Below are 21,402 nucleotides of genomic sequence, written 5' to 3'. Positions count from 1 at the left end.
TTTTATAAAATGCAAGTATAACCCCTTCACGCCCACTAGGCTAGCTAGAATCAAAAAGTCAGATACCAACAAGTGTTGGTGAGGAAGCCTCCTACGCTTTGGGGGAGGGGAGTACAACATGGCGTAGCTGCTTTGGAAGACGGTTTGGAAGTGTCTCAAACAGCTAAACGTAGAGTTACGATATCACCCGCCAATTCCACTCCTAGGTAAATACCCAAGAGAAACAAAATGTATGTCCACGTCAAAACTCGGACATGAATGTGCATAGCAGCATTACTCATACTGACCAAAAAGTGGAAAGGACCCAAATGCCCATCGGTTGATGAATGGGTAAATAAAATGTGGTATAGGCATACAATTAGGACTACTATTAGGTCATAAAAGGGAATCAGTCTTACAGTATAGATGAACCTTGAAATATAAGGCTAAGTGAACGACGTCATTCACAAAACACCGTATGTTATATATGATTCCATTCTCATAAAATGTCCAAAATAGGAAAACCTGTAAAGGTAGAAAGTAGATAAAGTGGTTCCTTAGGGGTGGAGGGAGAGGGATGATAGCTAAAGGTACAGAGGTTCTTTCTGAGGTGATGAAAAATGTTCTTAAAGTTGACTGTGATGATGGTTACACATATTTGTGAATATACGAAAAACCGTGAAATTGTCCACTTTAAATAGGTGAATGATATTGTAAGGAAATTATATTTCAACAAAGCTGTTTTTTAAAACAGAAGTATAATTTACATATAAAATTCACCCCTCTGAAGCGTACAAGTCAGTGGCTTTTAGAACATGGAACGGTTGTTTAACCCTCACTACTATCTAATTTTACAACATTTTCATCACCCAGAAAAGAAACCACAAAACCATTAGCAGTCACTCTGTCTCCTCCCTGGCAGCCACTCCTCTACATTAGGTCTCTATGATTTACCTATTCTGGATGTTTCATATAAATGGAATCCTACAGTACATAGTCTTTTGTGACTAGCCTTTTTCACTTAGTATAATTTTTTTATCATGTATTTTTAGTACTTCATTACTTTTTAAGTGGCTGAATAAATATTCCATTGTATGGGTATACATTTATCTAGCCATTCATCAGGTGGTTTCCACTTCTTGGTTATTATAAATAATGCTGCTATGAACACTGCCGTACAAGTCTGTGTGTGAAATCTCTTGGGTTATATACTAGGAATGGAATTGCTGGGTCATAGGGTAACTCCATGCTAAACTTTTTAAGGAGCTGCCAGACTGTTTTCCAAAGTGGCTGCACCATTCGTATGCCCCTCAACAAGGTATGAGGAGTTTGATGTCTCCCCATCCTTGTCAGCACTTGGTACTGCCTTTTAAATTGTACCTATGCTAGTGGATGTGAAGTGGAATCTCACTGTGGTTTTGATTTGCATTTCCCTAATGCCTAGTGATGTTGAGTATGTTTTCACATGCTTAGTGGACTTATATGTATATGTGCCATGGAAAAATGGCTACTCAAATCTTCTGCCCATGTTGTAATTGGTCATTTGTCTTTTCATTGTTGAGTTATAAGAGTTCTTTATATGTTATGGATACTAGATCCTCAGCAGATATAAGGTTTGCCAATATCTTCTACCAATCTGTGGCTGGGTTTTTTTTGTTTTTTTCATTTTCTTGACATTTGCAGCACAAAGGTTTTAAATTCTGATTAAGTCCAATTTCTTTCTTTTTTTTTTCTTCTGTCATTTGTACTTTTGATGTCATATCTAAGAAACTATTGCCAGAGACAAGGTCACAAATATTTACACCTATGTTTTCTTCTAAGAGTTGCACAATTTTATTAGCTCATACATAGTCCTCCAGTTTTGGTCTTCTGGTTGAAGACTCTTCTGTTATGGTCCCCTCCCATGTCCCTGTAAATTTTGGGGTCAGCTTGCCATTTATGCAATAAAGACAACTGGGATTTTGAAATAGGGATTGCATTGAACCTCTTGATTAATTTGGGGAGTATTGCCATCATAATATTAAGTCTTCCCAATCTGTGAACATGTGATGTCTTTCCGTCTTTTTGTAGCTCTTTTTCACTTTCTTTCAATGAAATTTTATAGCTTCCGTTATACGGGTCTCACTTTCTTTTGCTAAATTTATTCCTGTTGGTGTTTTTTCTTTATGGTGCTACTTAAATGGAGTTCTTAATTTCATTTTTACGTTTTCATTGCTAGTGTATAGAGATGGGATTGAATTTTATGTTGATTTTGTATCCTGTAACTATGTTGAAATCATTTATTAGTTCTAACGGTTTTTCGGTGAATTCCTTAGGATTTTTTAAATATATGATCGTCATGTCATTTGCAAAAAGGTAGTTTTTTTCCTTTCCAATCTGAATGCTTTTACTTTCTTTTTCTTATCTAACTGCCCTGGCCAGGTTCTCCAGTACAATGTTGAATAGAAGGGATGAGGGTAGACATCCTTGTCATTCTCCTGATTTCAGGGGAAAAGCATTCAGTCTTTCACCATTAAGTATGATGTTAGCTGTGGGTTTTCAATGGATGACCTTTATTGAGTTGATGAATTTCCCTTCTATTTCTAATTTGAGTATTTCGTTTTGTTTTTAATAAATTTATTTATTTTTGGCTGCGCCGGGTCTTCATTGCTGTGTGCGGGCTTTGTCTAGTTGTGGCGAGCAGGGGCTACTCTTCGTTGCAGTGCACGGGCTTCTCATTGCGGTGGCTTCTCTTGTTGCGGAGCACGGGCTCTAGGCGCACGGGCTTCAGTAGTTGTGGCACACAGGCTCAGTAGTTGTGGCCCGCGGGCTCTAGAGCGCAGGCTCAGTAGTTGTGGCGCACGGGCCTAGTTGCTCCCCAGCATGTGGGATCTTACCAGACCCGGGCTTGAACCTGTGTCAGGTGCATTCTTAACCACTGCGCCACCAGGGAAGCCCTGTTGAGTGTTTTGTGTTGGATTTTGTGAAATGCTTTTTCTGCATCTGTTGAATCACGTGATTTTTTCCCTTTATTTTACTGATACGGTGTATTACATTTTTGGATGTTAAAACAACTTTGCATTCCTGGGATAAGTGCAACTTGGTCATGGTATAACATCTTTTTATATGTTATGGGATTTGGCTTGTTAGTTTTTTGTGGTTTTTTCATTTATATTTCTAATTTTTGTTTTACTTATTTATTTTTGGCTGCGTTGGGTTTCACTGTTGCGCGGGCTTTCTCTAGTTGCGGCGAGTGGGGGCTACTCCCTATTGCGGTGCCTCCTCTGTTGTGGAGCATGGGCTCTGGGTGTGTGGGCTTCAGTAGTTGTGTCACTTGGGCTCAGTAGTTGTGGCACGCAGGCTCGGTGGTTGCTGTGCATGGGCTTAGTTGCTCCGCGGCATGTGGGATCTTCCCAGACCAGGGCTCGAACCTGTGTCCCGTGCATTGGCAGGCGGATTCTTAACCACTGTGCCACCAGGGAAGCCCTGGTTTGGTAGTATGTTTGTTGAGATTTTTTTATTTTTTAGCTTACAGAAGGTCTTTTTTTATTCAAGTCAGTGTGAGTTGGTACTTCACTGTAGTTTTGATTTGCATTTCTCTTAATAATTAGCGATGTTGAGCATCTTTTCATGTGCCTGGTGGCCATCTGTATGTCTTCTTTGGAGAAATGTGTATTTAGGTCTTCTGCCCGTTTTTTGATTGGGTTGTTTGTTTTTTTGATATTGAGCTGTATGAGCTGTTTGTGTATTTCGGAAGTTAAGCCCTTGTGGGTGGCGTCAATTTGGATTTGGATACTTTTTGTTGTCTGATTGCTGGGGCTAGGATTTCCAACACTATGTTGAATGGAAGCGGTAGGGGTGGGCATCCTTGTCTTATTCCAGGTTTTAGCGGGAAGGCTTTCAGCTTTTTACTGTTGAGTATTATATACTCGGTGGTGGGTTTCTCATAAATAGCTTTTATTATGTTGACATGTGTTCCCTCTGTACCCACTTTGTTAAGATTTCTTATCATGAGTTCCCTCTGTACCCACTTTGTTAAGATTTCTTATCATGAATGGATGTTGAATTTTATCAGATGCTTTTTCTGCATCTGTCAGGATGATCATGTGGTTTTTGTCTTTTCTTTTGTTGATGTGGTACATCACATGGATTGATTAGCGTATGTTGAAGCATCCTTGTGACCCTGGGATGAATCCAACTTGGTCGTGGTGTATGATCCTTTTTCTGTGTTGTTGCATTCAGTTCGCTAGTATTTTGTTGAGGATTTTTGCATCGCTGTTCATCAGAGATTTGGCCTGTAATTTTCTTTTTTTGGTAGTGTCTTTGTCTGATTTTGGTATCAGGGTGATGGTGGCTTCATAGAATGTCTCTGGGAGTGTTCCCTCCTCTTCAATCTTTCGGAAGAGTTTGAGAAGGATCGGTGTAAGTTCTTCTTTGTGTGTTTGGTAGAATTTGCCTGTGAAGCCATCCTAGTCCTGGACTTCTGTTTGTAGAGAGGTTTTTTGTGTTTGTTTGTTTTTTTTTACAGATTCTACGTCACTCCTAGTGATCCATCTGGTCAAATTATCTGTTTCTTCTCGATTCCGTTTTGGTGGGCCGTATGTTTCTAGAAACTTGTCCATTTATTCTAGGCTGTCGAATTTGTTGGCATATACAAATGCCAAATTCATATATGAATTTGTTCATAGTATTACCTTACGGTCTTCTGTATTTCTGTGGTATGGGTTGTTATTTCTCCTTTATCATTTCTTATTTTGTTTGTTTGGGTCCTCTCTCTTTTCTTGGTGAGCCTGGCCAGAGGTTTGTCAATTTTGTTTACCCTTTCAAAGAACCAGCTCTTGGTTTTACTGACTGTGGAGAATTCTTGCATGTTTACTCATAAAGGTATATAGTTTTCTGTTTTTTCTGGTTTTGTTATCAGGTAATACTTACCTTATAGAATGAAGTTAGGAAATGTTCACCCCTCATCTATTTTTTTTTCTTTTTTGGAAGAATTTATGAAGGATTAGTGATAATTCTTTAGATGTTTGGTAAATTTCACCAGCCATTTGGCTCTGGAGTTCTCTTTGTGGGAAGTTTTAAAATTGTGTTTACTTGTTATATCTGTGCAGATTTTCTTTTTTCTTCTTGAGTCAGCTTTCAGTTTGTGCATTTCAGACAGGTTATCTAATTTGTTGGTGTACAGTTACTCATAGTATTCCTCTGTATTCTTGTTCGTTGCTGTAAGGTTGGTAGTATTGTCCTTTCTTTGATTAGCATTTGAGTCTTCTCTCCTTTCTCTCTTCTTTTCCCTACCCTACTGTAACTATGTATTATTCAGTTTTGTTGATATTTTGAAAGAAGAGGAGCAGAAGAGAGTCACAAACAAAAGTCCTTACCTATTTACCTATGTAGTTCCTTTAATGGTGTTTTTTTCTTTGTTTATGTGGAGTTACTGACGCGTCTTTTCATTTCCGCCTGAAGGATTCCCTTTGGTATTTCTTGTAGGGCAGGTCTGATAGCTGTAAATTCTCTCTGGTTTTTCTTGTTTTGTTTTTTAAGGGAATTCCTTTATTTTTATTTTTTATTTATTTATTTTTGGCTGTGTTGGGTCTTCGTTTCTGTGCGAGGGCTTTCTCTAGTTGCGGCGAGCGGGGGCCACTCTTCATCGCGGTGCGCGGGCCTCTCACTATCGCGGCCTCTCTTGTTGCGGAGCACAGGCTCCAGACGCGCAGGCTCAGTAGTTGTGGCTCACGGGCCCAGTTGCTCCATGGCATGTGGGATCTTCCCAGACCAGGGCTCGAACCCGTGTCCCCTGCATTGGCAGGCAGACTCTCAACCACTGCGCCACCAGGGAAGCCCTCTCTGTTGTTTTGTGTTTAAATCTGAGAATGTTGTAATTTCTCCTTCATTTTTGAAGGATCGTTTTGCTGGATATAGAATTTAGTTAACAGTCTCTGTTTCAGTACTTTGAACATGTCTTCCTACTGCCTTCTCACCTCCATGGTTTCTGATGAGACATCAGCTGTTAATGTTATTGAAGATCCCTTGTATGTGAAGAGTTGCTGTGCTCTTGCTGCTTTCAAGATTCTTTGTCTTTGCACAGTTTGACTATGAAGCTTCTAGGTGTGGATCTTTGAATTTATTCCATTTGGTGTTCACTGAGCTTCTCGGATGTGTAGATGTAAACTTTTCATCCAACTTGGGAAGTTTGGGGCCATGATTTCTTCAGATAGTCTTTCTGTTCCTTTTTCTTTCTCCTCCTTCTTGGACTCCCATTATTTGTATGTTGTTATGCCTGATGCTATCCCACAGGTCTCTGTGGCTCTGCTCACCTTCATTCTTTTGTTTCTCAGACTGGATAACCTCAGTTGGCCTGTCCCAATTTCCCTGACTCTTCTGCCAGCTCAGTTCAGCTGTTGAGCTCCTTTCGTGAATTTTTTATTTCAGTTTTTGTACTTTTAAACTCCAAATGTATATTGGGTTCGTTTTTACAATTTCTAGCTCTTTCTTGATATTCTTTATTTGGTGGGAAAGGATTTACATACTTCCCTCTAGCCGTGGTTTCATTTAGTTCTGTGTACATATTTAGAAAGCCAATTTAAAGTCTTTTTTTAGTAGGTACAAGATCTGGACTTCCTCAAGGACAGTTTCTATTGACTGCTTTGTGTGTGTTTTTTTTTCTATTTTTTCTTTGTTGATAAATGAGTGTTTTAAATAGTGTAGCAACTCTGGAAATCAGATCTTCCCTGTGTCTTCCCCTGGGGTTTGTTGTTCAGTTTATTGTTACAGTTTACTTGTTTAGTGACTTTCGTGGACACATGTTGTAAAATCTGTTCTATGCAGCCACTTTAGTCCCTCTGTGGTTGGCTTAGTGGTTAGCTAATGACTGGACAGAGTCCTTAAATTACTTCAGGCCTCCTGTCCTTTGCCCAGCATCTCTGCTGTGTGTTGGGGGTGTGCCATCACTTCCTGTTTGCACTGATCCTCGATGAGGGTCACAGGGAAGAAATTTGGACCCTCTGAGGTCTTTCCTGGGCTACACATAGCGCTGCACATGCAGGTGGCCTTCTCGGTCCTCGGGAACATGGTGCCCTCTTCAAAGCCTGCTGATGACATTTCATTCACCCAATTTCCTTGCAGTTTCCTGGCCAGCCTGTCAGTGGTTCCAACTGATACTTCTGCCTCAGCACTGACTGCTGATTATTTTTACCACATGCCCCTGGAATAGGGCTTCCCTTGCTGAGCAAACTGTATCAGGTGGAACAAAAGGCAAGCCCCGAAGATGCAGCTTTTGTGGGCGTGCCCAGCTCACCCTGCCCCCCTCACTGGTTGCTAGGCTTGCTGAGTCTCCATGCTACTGTAGAGCTGGAGAGAGAGGGATGGGACTTCGGGTAGGTTATAATGCCATAAAGCTCACTTTTCTTCCTGAGATTCACGTGTTTTCTTGAATTAACACTTCATGGGTTGTTCTAGCCTTCAGCTAGTTTCTAAGATTCCAAAGAAGTTGGTTGTGATCATTTTTTGCTTATATTTTCACTGCTTTAATAGGAGATGCAGATTTTCAGAAGTCTTTATTCTGACGTTCTGGAAGTACTTCATCCCCTACTCCCTTTGGAGTAAAGTTTGTGGGTGAGGCCCTCGCATTCACGGTTGACTCTGTGAGTCTTGTGTTGACAGTGAGTAAAGCCGTGTATGTAGTCTTCTCATGGAAACTGCGGATTGCTTTGATAACTGACTACCAGTGGATGTGTTTGAATCGAGGAGCGTGACCACGGAGGGATCACCATTCACGTATCTGTAATTGGATACGGTCAGACAGCCACGGTGCAAGTCCCTGACAGCTTAGGGTGCACAGGGACCCCGAAAGGACTGGTCCCTGCTCGGGTCTGACTCAGTTTCTCCTTCGCGTGAACAGCAGCTGGTCCCTGTGTCCGGAAGTCTGAGTTACTTACATTGGCTCTTCTCCCCCCAGATGACGTACCCAAGCCACAGATTATCACCCAGCCAGAGACGACCACGGCCGTGGTGGGCAAGGACGTCCGCTTCACTTGCTCAGCCGCCAGCAGCAGCAGTTCCCCGATGACGTTCGCCTGGAAGAAGGACAACGAGGTGCTGGCCAACGCCGACATGGAGAACTTCGCCCACGTCCGCGCTCAGGACGGGGAGGTGATGGAGTACACCACCATCCTGCACCTGCGCCGCGTCACCTTCGGGCACGAGGGCCGCTACCAGTGTGTCATCACCAACCACTTCGGCTCCACCTACTCGCACAAGGCCAGGCTCACTGTGAATGGTATGCAAGTGCCGCCTTCCGTTGGGGTGTAAGAGTTCTGCAGAGCCACACTCGTGATTGTTCTGCCACCTGTGTGGAAGTGATTGGGACGCGAGACACACCAGCTTCACCGGGGCGTTACTGTATCGTACTGTTGCCTGGCTTGGGCCCAGAACAAGTGTTGTAGATTGTAGGGTTGTTCTCAGTGCATTCTTCGTTTTGGGTGATTTTTTTTTTTTTTCATCCAGTTATTATGTCAAGTGACAGTGTAGCCCCAAACCTTGTTTTTTTGTTTTTTCCATTTATGCTCCTCCTTAATCCAGGATGCCTGGTACCCAGATTCCAAGCATACCCTGATGCTGGGGAAGCTGATGCCCTTTGAGGAGATGGCACAGCCGTGGGGCCAGCCTGGGTGGGGCCACGTCCGACAGTGGTAGGGCGGCCGGCCTGACAGCGGAATGGCCTGTGGGTGTTTGACAAGGAGTTTCACTCGGCAGCCAGCTTTAGAGCCTGTTGAGATGGCTCCTTCAGGGCTGTTTGTGGTAGTGAGTTTAGGGTAGAAGGAGAGAGAGAGAAATAGCCTGGGCAGTTAACCCCTTGCCCCAGTAATCTAACAAGATTTTCTCGATTATTACAGTTGAAAAGTGCCAGAACAGCCCTGGCCTCTCAGCCCTTACAGACCCCCCAGAAAACCCCACACTTTTTTACCACACATTGACCGGTTTGTCTTGGCTTGTTCTGAAGGAGTCCTCATCGTTTCTCAGAAGCTCAGGGAACTGCTAAGAGTCCCCACCACAGCAGTCTTCATGGGTACAGTAGTGATGCCTGACATCTGGCTGGATGCTTAGCACTGTGTCAGGGAATATTTGGGATAAATAAGCTGCTGGAATGCTTTCCGCTCGTGTGTATACAGGAATATGGTTCCACTACCACTGCTCCTAAATGAGTTTTCTTCAAGAAGGAAGAGCCATCCCATTGCTTTCCCCAGGGTGAAGGCATGTCACCTTCTCTCTGTCACAGCTTCTTGCAGGAGCAGATATTCTTGTTTCCTAGGCTCTCTCCGGGTGATTAAGGCAGGCAAGTATGAGGCCCTGGCATTTATGGGATATCCCTGTACAGACTGATCACGACATGACGGACAGTAGGGAAATGTTTCAGGAAAGCCTTACATTTGAGGGGGTGAGAGCCAGCCTCGGGCGTGTGACGAGCGAGACTGATGGAATGGCTCTCCCCCCTGCCCCTCCCTGGTAGGAGAAGCTGGGGCGGCCCTTGGAAACCTCACCTACTGATTTCCAGCGGGCAGGAGTGGTTCTGGGCAGATGCTGGCATGAAGGCTGGTGAACTCATTCGCGGTGGTGGGGAAGGTCAGTTTGACAAACTCCTGGCCTTTGCATTCCAGCTTTCTAAAAACTCGACCCTGTGTGCTTCTGTTTTGCAGTGTTGCCATCATTCACCAAAACGCCCCACGACATCGCCATCCGGACTGGCACCATGGCGCGCCTTGAATGTGCTGCCACTGGCCACCCTAACCCCCAGATTGCCTGGCAGAAGGATGGAGGCACAGATTTCCCTGCTGCTCGTGAGCGACGCATGCATGTCATGCCAGACGACGATGTGTTTTTCATCACTGATGTGAAGATAGATGACATGGGGGTTTACAGCTGTACTGCCCAGAACTCGGCCGGGTCCATTTCAGCGAACGCCACCCTGACTGTCCTAGGTTCGACTATAGATACACTGAGAGAGAAGAGAGAGTGTGTGTGTGTGCGTGCGAGAGGGAGAGAGATTCTTACTTCTCCTAGGTACCTAGAGGCAAGGTTCTCTCAGACTGTTCTGTGAAGAGGAGGTGAGTGTGGTAGGCTGGTTCTTTGTTTAAAATTTTAGGCTTCTAAGATTTTCTTAAACAAGTGGTTCCATCTCTTTAAGAAAAATAAGATAGCCAGTGAATTAGGAGAGTGTTTACAGGGCTTAGGTATAAGACACTCTACCTATAGAACTGCCCTCTAATCGGGCAGGATGGATTTGGTCTGGGTCAAGGATAAACTTGGGCCTGTCACAGGGCAGTCTGGGAACCACAGGGGCTTCTGTGGCTGGAGGTTAGTTCATCCCCAGAAGAGTAATGATTTAGTCATTCTGGTAGAAAATCTTCTGAAAAGCTTGCCACTCTGTTAAAAGATCTTAGATGGCATTTCACTGATGTCTTGGATTTTCCTTGGTCCAGGAGACAAGGCAGAGGTATAGCAGCCGAGGCCCACAGAATAACCGTAAGACCTCCACTGACTTCTTGCAGAAACCCCGTCCTTGGCAGTGCCCTTGGAGGACCGTGTGGCATCCGTGGGAGAAACGGTGGCTCTCCAGTGCAAAGCGACTGGAAGCCCTCCCCCCCGCATCACCTGGCTCAAAGGGGACCGGCCCCTGATCCTCACCGAACGGCACCACTTCACCCCTGGCAACCAGCTGCTGGTCGTTCAGAACGTGGTGGTGGAAGATGCGGGCCAGTACACCTGCGAGATGTCCAACGCCCTGGGCACCGAGCGTGCTCACAGCCAGCTGAGCGTCCTGCCCGCTGCGGGCTGCAGGAAGGACGGCACCACTGTGGGCATCTTCACCGTCGCCGTGGTGTGCAGTATCGTGCTGACGTCCCTGGTCTGGGTGTGCGTCATCTATCAGACCAGGAAGAAGAGTGAGGAGTACAGCGTCACTAACACAGGTTAGCTGCGGTGGCGGCGGGGGCTCACAGGGAAGGGGCAAAGCAGGAACATTTGTGAAGGAGGCCAGGGCCAGAGGCTTCTTTGAGAATCTCAGTATATTCAGAACTCCTCTAGAACCTTTGGGAACGTGGAGTCACTCGGGACAGCTGAGGCTTTGGTCTCGATGCCACCATTCTATCATCTTTCAGGAATTGCACATTATAATGGGAATACTGTCAAATACACTGTGAACTCTGCAGTTTTCTGAGGCATCCTTGGTACTTGCTTTGCTGCCACGTGGTAGACTGTTGCTGCAGTGACCTCACAGGTCCCTTCTTCTCTCAGTTCTGTCTCCTTTCCCATCACTGTGCTTTGTCTTTTGTGGACTTGGACACCTCTCACACCTGGTGGTAAAGTCAGGCTGAGCAGGTCCTGGGAGGGCTTCTCCAGTGCACAGACTCCACAGGGTGTCCCTTGACAGTGGCTGCTAGGGTCTCCTGTGTCTGCCTTTGTTGTCACCTCGAAGGGCTGGAACCCCTGGTGTTTGACTGTCCTGTCTCCTTGCAGATGAAACCATCGTGCCACCAGATGTTCCGAGCTACCTCTCTTCTCAGGGGACCCTTTCTGACCGACAGGAAACCGTGGTCAGGACTGATGGTGGCCACCAGGCCAATGGGCACATCGAGAGCAACGGTAAGGCCTCAGCCCTCGGTGCAGCTGCAACCCCCGGGGCTGCTGCTGGCTCTGGTCTGGGGCAGCTGCCTGGTATCCCATCAAGCATATGTGGTGACCTGGCAGGCTGGATGACTCAAGCCTTCTCTTGGGGTTTTTGGGACTTGACCTGTGCAAGTTCTGCAAGGCTTTAAAATCTCCGTCCCCGAGGAAGTCACTGTATTGGGACAGGGTGGGGAAGGGTGGGACGCCTAGTCCGGATAGGGTAGGACTGCCTGAAATAAGAGCAGTGAAGGACGTGCCAGGTACTGAAACCAAGCCACTCGTTGCGCAGGGGAAGCGCCCAGGTCTGTTGTTCCAGTCTCTCAGAGTACGGAGTGCCCACAAGACTAGGGGAGGCTGAGCAGCCATTGTTAGGGGCAAGTTTATCCTTGCCAAGAACTCACCATCATGGCTCTGAAAGCTGAAAGGCCTGCCTGCTGGGAAGGCAGTATTCGAAAAGGTTCCTTGCTGGACTTCTTGCTTAGCCCAATAACCCAGCACTGGAAAGAACACTTTGAAAAATGTCCCTGTTCTGGTAGCCTTGCCCGTTCTCACGGCTTCCTGTGAAGTGCTGACTAAGCCTGGAGTTTCTAACCGTGTGGGAGTCTGTTGCAGGTGTTTGTCTGAGCGACACAGGCCTCTTTCCAGAGGTGGAAGCTCACGGCATTACGTGCAGGCAGCCCAAGCTCTGCGTCGGGTACATGAAGGAGCAGTGGAAAGTGGTGGAGAAGGCCGATGGCACACCTGGTCCACAGAAGATGATGGGTATGAGATGCTTTTGTCAGGAAAAGTATTTTGCTCTTGAAATCAAAATATGGGTTGACCTACTCATTAAGTGAAAGTGGGGGGAGACATAATTGATGTCAGACTGTCTTAGAATTTGGCATTCAATATATAAACAGGAAGCTCTGGCCTGCCTCTTTTTAAATTCCAGAATAGGATGTCTCTTAAAAACTATGGTGTGATAAGCCTGAGCACGAGTTTCCTAGATTTATAAGTGAGTGAAATAAAGGGTTAAGGCCCAAACCAGAGTCCCTTTTCACCAGGGCCGCTGTGAGGCTAAATTTCTAATTGTTCAGAAGACTTCTGACACTAAATGGTGCGTGCTCACGCAAATGGGATTTTTTTTTTTGTTCCCTGAGATCAGAGTGTGTGACTTCATGCTCTGATTAAGAAATTAAGCCGAAACGTTTCAACGTGGAAGGGCTCTGTTCTTCATTAATGGCTCGGTGTTTGCCCAAGTCCTTTTCCAGTGAACAGATTTGGCGGGGGGGGGGGGGGGGGTTGATCAAAGCAGGGCTCGGGCCTTACGGCTGCAGAGCTGAGCAGCCTGTCCTCTGCACGGGACGGAGACTTGTGTGGCCACGGGGCTCATCCGTCTCTGGCTCTGTCCGCAGAGCACGGCGGCCCGGCGGTGTGCGGCGACTGCAGCAGCGACACGCACACTTACTCTGAGGAGCAGGCCTTCTGTCCTCAGCATGTGCCCAGAGACAGTGCACAGCCAGGAACCCTGAGCAGCCTGGAGCCCAGCCCGAGTGACCACCTGTGCTCTCCACAGCAGCAGAGCAGCGGGGCTGCTGACAGGTCCCGTAGCTGCTGCAGGGGGTCCCTCTACCCCAGTAACCACGACAGAATGCTGGCAGCCTTGAAGAAGCCAGCGGCGCCTCTAGGTGGGAAAGGTAACGTGGCACCTTCCGAGGCACCCGCAGGGGGCGAGGAGCGTGGACTCGGCCGGGCCGGAGGGGGGCTGACGTGGCCTCTTCCTTCTAGGGGCCTCCTCTTGGACGATAGCACGGTTGTGTGAGCTGGACCCCTTAGACCTGCAGCCTTCGTGTGCGTTAACTCCGGGTAAGCCCGAGCTCACAGAAGCTGCCTCGGGCTTTCCTGATGTGCCCAGCGAAGGCGAGCACTTGCTTCTTTCCAATGGACACCTCCCCCAAGCCTGTGACTCTGGTTCTGAGTCCACACCGGTGACGGGACAGCCGCCCGGGAGACGGAGCGCACTGCTGCTGTTTGCACCCAAAAGCTAGGCTTTGTCTACCTCGGCTCTTGTGGCGTGGATGTCTACAGGAAGGAGAGGTGGGTGAGGGAGCCTGGCGGCTTCAAGCATCACTGATTTGTACATAGTTTTCACCTCCGTGTGGAGCGTCAGCAGTTTGAAGGACTTGCAGCTGAAGCACAGAAATGCAAGAGGCTATTGTGTACAAAAGGCAGAAAAGTATTGGATACCCTTGTACATAAGAGTTTGCAGAGATGGCATATATATTATATATATCTTTTACAGAGGCTATTTTAATCTTTAGTGCATGGTTAACAGAAAAAAATTGTACAATTTTGACAATATTATTTTTCATACCAGGTTGCTGTTTAATTTTGGAGCGGGGGGGATAGTTCTGGTGCCTTAATGCATGGATGGAGCTCCTAGGAGCTACAAACCACATTTGTTCACAGGAGTTTTGGGGGGGATGGGAGGGAGGGAAGCGAAGGTCCTTGGCTTGGTATTGCACTTGGGAGAGCGGACCCCCCCCCTTGCATGCTTTACCGTCAGAGACTCTGTTGGCATTGGAAGTAACTTCATGTCAGTATTGCTTGTGTGTGGATGGCCTCACAGCAACCTCCCCATAGAGCCCAGAGGGGCAGATGTCATGTTCCTCTGCAGTGATGGACTTCTCGTAGGTTTAAGTTCCTTCTCTAACAAACAAGTGGAACGGAATGGAGGTTGTTAATCCACCACAAGCAACTGGTTCAAACAAGCACTGCCTTTCCTCTTCTGTGATAAAGGCGAATGTGGTCTTGTCAGTATCCTTCGATGGTCATTTGAGGCTTTTCAATAAGATAGATAGAGGCTGCTGGTGTTGGTACCTGTGGATTTTTCAATAGCGATGTTTTAGTTCTGCCCATATAATTAATATTACATCAGCCTTGGGGGAGGAAAAGCGGAGTCCCTCCTTTTCAGGGCTAGCGAGTCTTTACTGAGGGTGCAGAGCAGGCCTGTCCATTTCCTTCCCTCGCACAGATGGACCCAGGCTTGGACTCTAAGTGATTAGCCCTTGACCTGGGTTCTGGGTATATTTGCACTTTTTTGAGACCTGTTGCTAACCGTCTTGTGAGTGCCAATGTGTATTTCAGGAAAAATTACATTGAAACAAGGTCCTTAAAAATCTCAGAAAGCAAAGTTCCTTTGGCCAAAAAGCTGAAGGGAGGTATGACAGAATGGTTACTTACCTATGTTAAATTTCACTGTCAGATGTCATCACTGTTCCAAAAGGTAAGCACATTTAGAATTTTGTTCTCAACAGTTAACTGATTCTCACTTCCACAAAATATGTGAATTTGCTGCTTCTGAGAGGCAATGTGAAAGAGGAAGTATTACTTACTTTTATGTACAAAGTTATTTATTTATAGAAATTTTGGTACAATGTACATTGAAAAGCAACATGTAAAATATTGAAGTGTCTAACAAATGGCACTGAAGTGTCTTTAATAAAGGTTCATTTATAAAATGTTAAGTGTATGGCAGGGTTATACCTCCATTAACCAGCATTGCTGCATCCTGTTTAATTAATTCCAGAGATTGCCTTTGTAAGGGAGTCATCCTGCCTGAAGCAGTACCTTCCCCCCACCCCACCCCTGAAAAGGGAAAAACATTTTTAGTCAAAGCAGAATGGTATATATACCCGTTGCTCCGGGGAAAACATGACACCACTAGATTCCTGAGATTGCTGTCTGAATTTTTCTAACACCTGAAGCTTATTAGTTGAGCTCCAAAATGGTGACCTTCCCACTTCATCTCTTTGATTTCTAGTGTTGAGCTTAAAACTCCAAGCAACAAACCTTAGTGATTAGGAATGATGAACCCACCCCGTTTCCAAAGTCGGCCCCAGCCCTTTGCTTTGGGTCTGGAGTGGAGAGGAGCCCGGTCAGTGACGGCCCTCCTGCCGCGAAGCCTGCTGGGCCCACCTAGTCATTGGGCTGTGACTGTTTTCTCTCTCACACACCACATGGGCCGCTGGACACTCCTCTGGAAAAGAATACAACTGTTTTTATAGGTGAAATGTGAGGGTAATTAAGACCAGCAGCCTGGTTGCCCAGCAAGGATGCTGGCTGAGCACCTACCTGTATGTAGTTGTTCTTTTTACACCAGGCTGTCAGCCAATGCAGTCGGAGTTAACCCAGGGGAGAAAAGCCTCCCACACCCCCAACTTTCTTCCCGACTCTCCTTCCTTTACTTACTCTAGCCATTCCTTTAAAATCACAACCATCTCTGCCTTTGGCTGATTCCACTGTCAGGTGGCAGGAAATGAAAGATCAGATACAGATCAAAGGAAGGCTCTGAAAGGGCCTGGACTCAGCGTTGCCACACTTGTTTATTAAGGGGTTCTGAGAAAATTGTTCAAAGTACCGCTGTGGACATCATTTTCTCTCTGAACTCTGGAAACCAGGCAGATGACGTCATCCCGGCCAGCCTGCAGCACGGAAGATGCGTTCTCCATGTCGTAATCTGAGCAGAACTGGACTTGAGCGCCGCGTTTTGTTGTTTAGATGGCCAAACAGCTGCTCACCGGAGGGGAAACAGTTCTCACAGCAGGACCCTTTCTTGAAGGCAGGGGCCGTCTGTGATTCATGGACTCTCTCTGCCAAGTTCCAACAGAAAGCTGCGAGTCTGGTCATAAGCACCAAGAAAGATGAAACCTCCCAGACTGATGGCTGCCATGCGAGGGAAGACACCTGCAAATAATCTGGGGGGGGGGGGGGGGGGGGTGGGGGAGGGAGGAGGAAAGATTTTTTTTTTAAATTTTGTGTGTAAAAAAGGTTAAATTCCAACACCCACAGCTTGCTCCACTCAACACACCACGCTCATTAAACCCCACACAGCACTTAGAATGTGTCTTGTCTTTCCTTTCAGAATGGGCACTGAATTACATTCACGAGTAGACTTGTTGAAGCTGCAGCCCAGCTGCTTGTTGGCTAAGGCGGCTGAATACAAACAGCTTACTTGTGAGCACCCACAGTTAAGTCCAGCAATTAGTCAAGACACGGTAACTCTGTCCCCACAACAGTTAAGACTGTCACACCATTTTTGCTTTCAAGAGATGATGAAATCGACTTTTTTTTATAGAGAAGTCAAAGGGCTGAATCCCAGGGAAGGCCGGAGGGCAGCAAGCCGCCACCCTCTCCCCGGAAGCCTGAGGCGGGCCCTGGCTGTTGGGGAAGATTTCCCGACGACTCTGCCGCTCCTCCCAGTGACTCACTCCGTCCCATTTTGTCCTTAGGGACCCACAAAGGTGATGCGGCGCGGGGAGTCGAATCTCCGTGGACTCCCGGTTTCCCCTCTAAGAAAGGCGAGTGGGTTCCAGCTGGGAGGGGAGCAGCACCTCATTACAGGTTCCGGCCCCAAGCCCTACAGAGAGCCAGTTACCATCGAAGCTGCAACTTTGGAAGAAGCAAAGAAATGCAAAGTAAAAGAACAATGTTACTGGGGACGTAAGGTGGGTGGTCATTCTTTAAAACCCTCCCAGAGCGATGCACAGGTATTTGTTCAAAGATGGTCACTGTGGTGGTGCTGATAAGAGAAAAACTGCAAAGAATCTACTCCCTGGTTACAGAGATGCTGCTACAGCTGTGCCGCTGAATAAGGCCGTCCATAGGGACCAACACGGAACGTATACAAAATAGGTTCTAAAAGAAGTCAAGTCCCAAAGCTGTATGTGTAACGTGACTGCATGTTGGACAAACACGGCCGAGATGCATCCTCATTTCTCTGGGGAGCAAGGGGTACAGGAGACTTCCCTTGCCTGTGTTTCTGTAGCAATTGAACCTTTTTTACCAAGAGTATTACTTGTGTAAGCAGAGAACAAAATTACAAAATCAGAACTAGTGGATTGACCTTAACTAAAAAGACTTAGGGTCGGATCCAGGGAAGAAAGCTGAAAACATGGAGGTTATGCCAGCAGTAGCCTGTGTAGCCTTGAAAGTCTGGGGAACCTCCATGCTCAGCTAAAGGGAGGCATGGCAAGAAAGGGACAGGAAGGAAACCCCCATGGCCTAGTTCACAGCCGCCTGGCTGGCTCCTTTGTAACGGCCGGGAGAGGCCAGCCTGACTGCCCGGTGTGTAGCCCTCAGCACTTCTGAGGAAAACAGACTCGAGAGTGTTTCTAAGGGGCCCATAGTTTAGTTAACTAACTAAGGGTTTAAATCGTCAAGTAAAATACTACACGAAATGAGAACCTCTTTTTCTTGTCTACGTGAAAATCCTATAGAAGACCAAAATACACTTGGAAGGAAAAAAGTTGTTCAGCCCAGCATCATGCAAATTGTTTTTGCATGAGGTGGCCCCTAAATTACTGCTTTGAGGCCACTGTGTCCTTCTGGCCCGGGAAAGAGATTCATCTCCCTGCCCCCATCCTACAAAGAGAAGTGCTGGAAGTGGGGGTCAGCAGGGGCTGAGCTGTGGAAACCGCGCTGGCCACAGAACTCTCCCTCCCTGCCTTGTTTCTACAACCGGTGTCTCATTCCTCTCCCCGCTGCTAATGAGCTCAGCTGCTCCACGCGAGGGGCAGATGGAAGCAGTTGATGGCTTCACTAGATGACAACTGTCTGTTAACGTCATTAGAGTAATTTGTACAGTGAGGGCCCCAACCAAACGCAGACGCAAAGACTGGAACAGAGCAGGGCTGCACTGGAAGGACCGCACGAGGAAGAGATGACAAACGTCAGGCGCTCAGCAGAGGGCCGGGCGCCACTTGGGGGGACACAGGGCAGCAGCGGTGAGGACATAAAGGGCACAGCAGAGAAAAACAAAAGGCCAGGTGATAAGCCGAAGAAAGGGAGGAAGGAGCAACGCTGGATAAACAGGCTTCCCATCTGCTTTCGGGCTGTTGGGCTCGGTGAGCGTGCGGTATTTTTATTTCAGAGAAACCAGGTTGCCTGAGGGCACGTCTTCCAAATCGGTGCCAGAACGTGGTCCCTCCCCGTGTGAACCAACACGGAGAGACCCAAGTGTCACCACTTTAATTTACGCCGAGAGCTCAGCACCAGCCCGTTGCAGGTGCGGAGGCGGCTTGAATCCTCTGTTAAACCCGGCAGGTGTGTCTCCGGGCCACCAGGAATCCACAGGGGCTCTGCATGGAAAACCGACGGAGAAGGCGGCTGGGGAAGCCTAGGACCACTGCTCGGAAGAGCTGAGCGCGTTTGCAGGAGGCTCTGTTTGTTTGCTTCTCTTTGCAGTTCTCTGGTCCCGTTACTTGTCGTCTTTTATCACAGTAACAGGAAGCTAAGGAACACTGTCATGAGCTGCCTGAAATACTCTGCTAAGGACCACACTGGGCACACTAATGAGAGCCCCAGACTTGAGAAGCTTCTGGAAGATTGGCAAAAATCCAGATTACCTTTTCAGGGCTGACAGCGGGGACAGGAATAGGCCCTCAGCATGGTGATGACACCCTTCCTCTGCCTTTAATTCTGGCACTGCCTGGTTAGATAACACCCAGTAACACCAACACTGGGACAGGGAAGGTTTAGTTTCAATCATCTACTCAAGGAAATTCCTTGTCCACGAGTTTTTGGGGCCACGGTCCTGCCGACTATGCCATCCCCGATATCACCACTTTTTCGAGAAAGGTGGACAGGCTGCAGCTCCACACGGACTCCACAGGGCTAAAGTCAAGGGCCTAGCTGTGACCAATAGTTGCCACAGACTCTAAGAACTATATCGAAACAAATAAGAGTGAAGTTTAGCAGTCTGACTCTATGACCTAAAACATCTACTGCATGCAATACCTCTGTGTGGCCCAGTCACTATTTGAAGCCCTAAGAATCTTTTCCCCGCTACTTCAGAGCTCTTTTTTTTTTTTTTCTCACACACCATTTCACTGTGTAAGGAGGATCCTGTGTCAAAATCAAAGTGCCTCAGCTATGAGCAACCAGATTCCTACTTACTTATAATCTATGAGCCATAAATCACTAACTGAGGACATACAAACTACCACCCTGCCCTCCAAGGCTCAGTTACTCCTTCTGGTAAGCCCAGCCCCTGTCTCCAAACCCTTTGTCCTTCAGGCAAGCAGCAGCCACTGAGAGCTGGCACATTCATTGAACGTTACCTGTTTTGAATAGAGGATGGGGCTTGTTAACTCCTGCAAAATACCCTTGCCTGCGGCCTGACCACCCTGCCCCATGTTCCCCAGACTGTCCACGAGCTGCAATAAAACCTGCCAAACGGACACAAAACTAGAGTCAAATAAATGATCGACACAGCACCGGGACGAGGAGGTGGCACCGCCGTGGCTGTGCTGTTTCACACCTGCCCTGTCACTAGGCTCCCTTCAACCGTCCCCTACAGCAGGCTGCCGCTTTGCTCTCTCAGCAAAATCCCTGGTAGATGATTGCAGAGAGAATCGTGATTTCATCCAGCTGTTGCAGATCCCAACCTTCAGACAGGTTCACATGTTGTAAAAGCAGTCCTGAAATAGCATTGTGAACAGACCCTTGTGGATGATGCAGAGCAGGGAGCTGCCGGCACTGTGCTATGTTAAAAGTGATAACTATTAAAAGTGCCCCAAACCACAAACGCTTTCTTCTCACAATGCTTTCCTCGTCACTTGCGTCCTGCCTTACACAACTGGACGCCGGCTTTCTCAGTGATGCAATCCAGAACCTGGCAGAGGCCACAGAGGTGGATGCCATCTAACACTGAGATGGGAATCAGCCACTACGACACTGTGTCAACTCGACTGTGCAATATCATCTCACGTAAGCAACATCAAACGTAACGTTTTGTACGATAGAAGTAAATGATACCCCAACCAGGGCAAGCAAAAGGAAGGGTGGGTGTTCTCCCGATGCTGGGCTGAAGGAGAAGGAGGGTGGACGGCGGCGGGGGCTCCCTTCCCAGCCTTACCCTGACAGCCCCCGTGTCCGCCAGACACCATGCAGGGCAGAGAGGACGTTCCCACTTGCAGGGCTGGAGCCGGCCTGCATGGAAAGACAAAAGAGAAGCCATCACCTCACGGAACTCCCCAACCAACTTAGAGCGGGCTCTAGATACCCTCAGATGCACGGCTCCCCACCACCCTCCTGTAGGACACAGTTCCAGATAGACTGGGGGGTCTCCCGGGAATCAGGACCTCTGGATCTCACTAGACGAGAAGCCCTCACACTTGAACCCACAAGCAAGCACTGAGTTGGCCCATTTCCCACCAGAAGTAGCTTGTCTAGGTTCCTTCTCTCACTGTCAGCCTATGAGCAGAGCTTAACCCAGATAATTCACATACTACTATTGAACAGGAAAGATACTGAAAGCAGTATTAACTCATCTGAGGAGGATGGGGAATAATCGGTGTGAATGGTAATGATTATGAAATGATTATCTAAGTGGCTCATGAACACACTTAATCCAGAATACTGTGTTCAATTTAAAACAGGCTTTGCCCTATCAAGCTACGTACTACGAGTCTGCCCTTACTTGTTCCACGTTTCCACAAGGGTATGACTTTTTAGGTTTTATTGTTTTGGTCCAGGTATATGTATGCCTTCCCCTGTAGTCTCGGTCCAGGTTTTTTAAAAACAATTGTACTTAACGACCTTTTTTTAACAATTCTGAAAAATGTCCTAAGTCATCTGGTGAAGGCTTAATAAGCCTTCACTCTTATAAGTTCAGAGCCTCATGCCTGCTGCATGGCATGAAGCAGGCCAACGCTCTGAGCCTCGGGTCTGTCACCAGTAAAAACAGAGATTCTCTGAAAATCTCTGAGGCCCTACCGGCCCTCCCTGTTCACATAATACAGG

General features: G+C 47.2%; 2 protein-coding genes across 6 annotated transcripts in view; one reads left to right on the top strand and one right to left on the bottom strand.

Annotated features, from left to right (window-relative positions):
* The window catches only part of LRIG1 (leucine rich repeats and immunoglobulin like domains 1), a 122,850-nt gene extending 109,156 nt beyond the window's left edge, over positions 1–13,694 (top strand). Inside the window, exons 13-19 of one of the 3 annotated variants that reach the window (XM_029242207.1) lie at positions 7,913–8,233; positions 9,651–9,932; positions 10,503–10,922; positions 11,470–11,595; positions 12,232–12,381; positions 13,014–13,286; positions 13,387–13,694. In XM_029242207.1, coding sequence (XP_029098040.1) covers positions 7,913–8,233; positions 9,651–9,932; positions 10,503–10,922; positions 11,470–11,595; positions 12,232–12,381; positions 13,014–13,286; positions 13,387–13,646 — 1,832 coding nt within the window. In that variant the 3' untranslated portion in view covers positions 13,647–13,694. Of the gene's footprint in view, positions 1–7,912; positions 8,234–9,650; positions 9,933–10,502; positions 10,923–11,469; positions 11,596–12,231; positions 12,382–13,013; positions 13,296–13,386 lie in introns of all 3 variants that reach the window. The other 2 variants (XM_029242206.1, XM_029242208.1) reach the window with 2 other exon arrangements.
* Positions 13,695–14,838: 1,144 nt separating this feature from the next.
* Positions 14,839–21,402, bottom strand: part of SLC25A26 (solute carrier family 25 member 26) — a 143,127-nt gene continuing 136,563 nt past the window's right edge. For 2 of the 3 annotated variants that reach the window (XR_003796619.1, XR_003796620.1), the window contains 3 exons: positions 20,516–20,589; positions 15,478–16,355; positions 14,839–14,958 (listed from right to left, as the gene is read on the bottom strand). Coding sequence is in view for 1 of the 3 variants with exons in the window: in XM_029242209.1 (XP_029098042.1) it covers positions 16,238–16,355; positions 20,516–20,589 (192 nt within the window). In the remaining 2 variants the exon portion in view is untranslated. Of the gene's footprint in view, positions 14,959–15,477; positions 16,356–20,515; positions 20,590–21,402 lie in introns of those variants that run through there. The other variant, XM_029242209.1, reaches the window with a different exon arrangement.

Source organism: Monodon monoceros, unplaced genomic scaffold (genome assembly GCF_005190385.1).
Source record: "Monodon monoceros isolate NGI ecotype Baffin Bay Population unplaced genomic scaffold, NGI_Narwhal_1 Super_Scaffold_3, whole genome shotgun sequence".
Taxonomy (NCBI): Eukaryota; Metazoa; Chordata; class Mammalia; order Artiodactyla; family Monodontidae; genus Monodon; species Monodon monoceros.
This window is presented reverse-complemented; position numbering and strand designations above follow the sequence as displayed.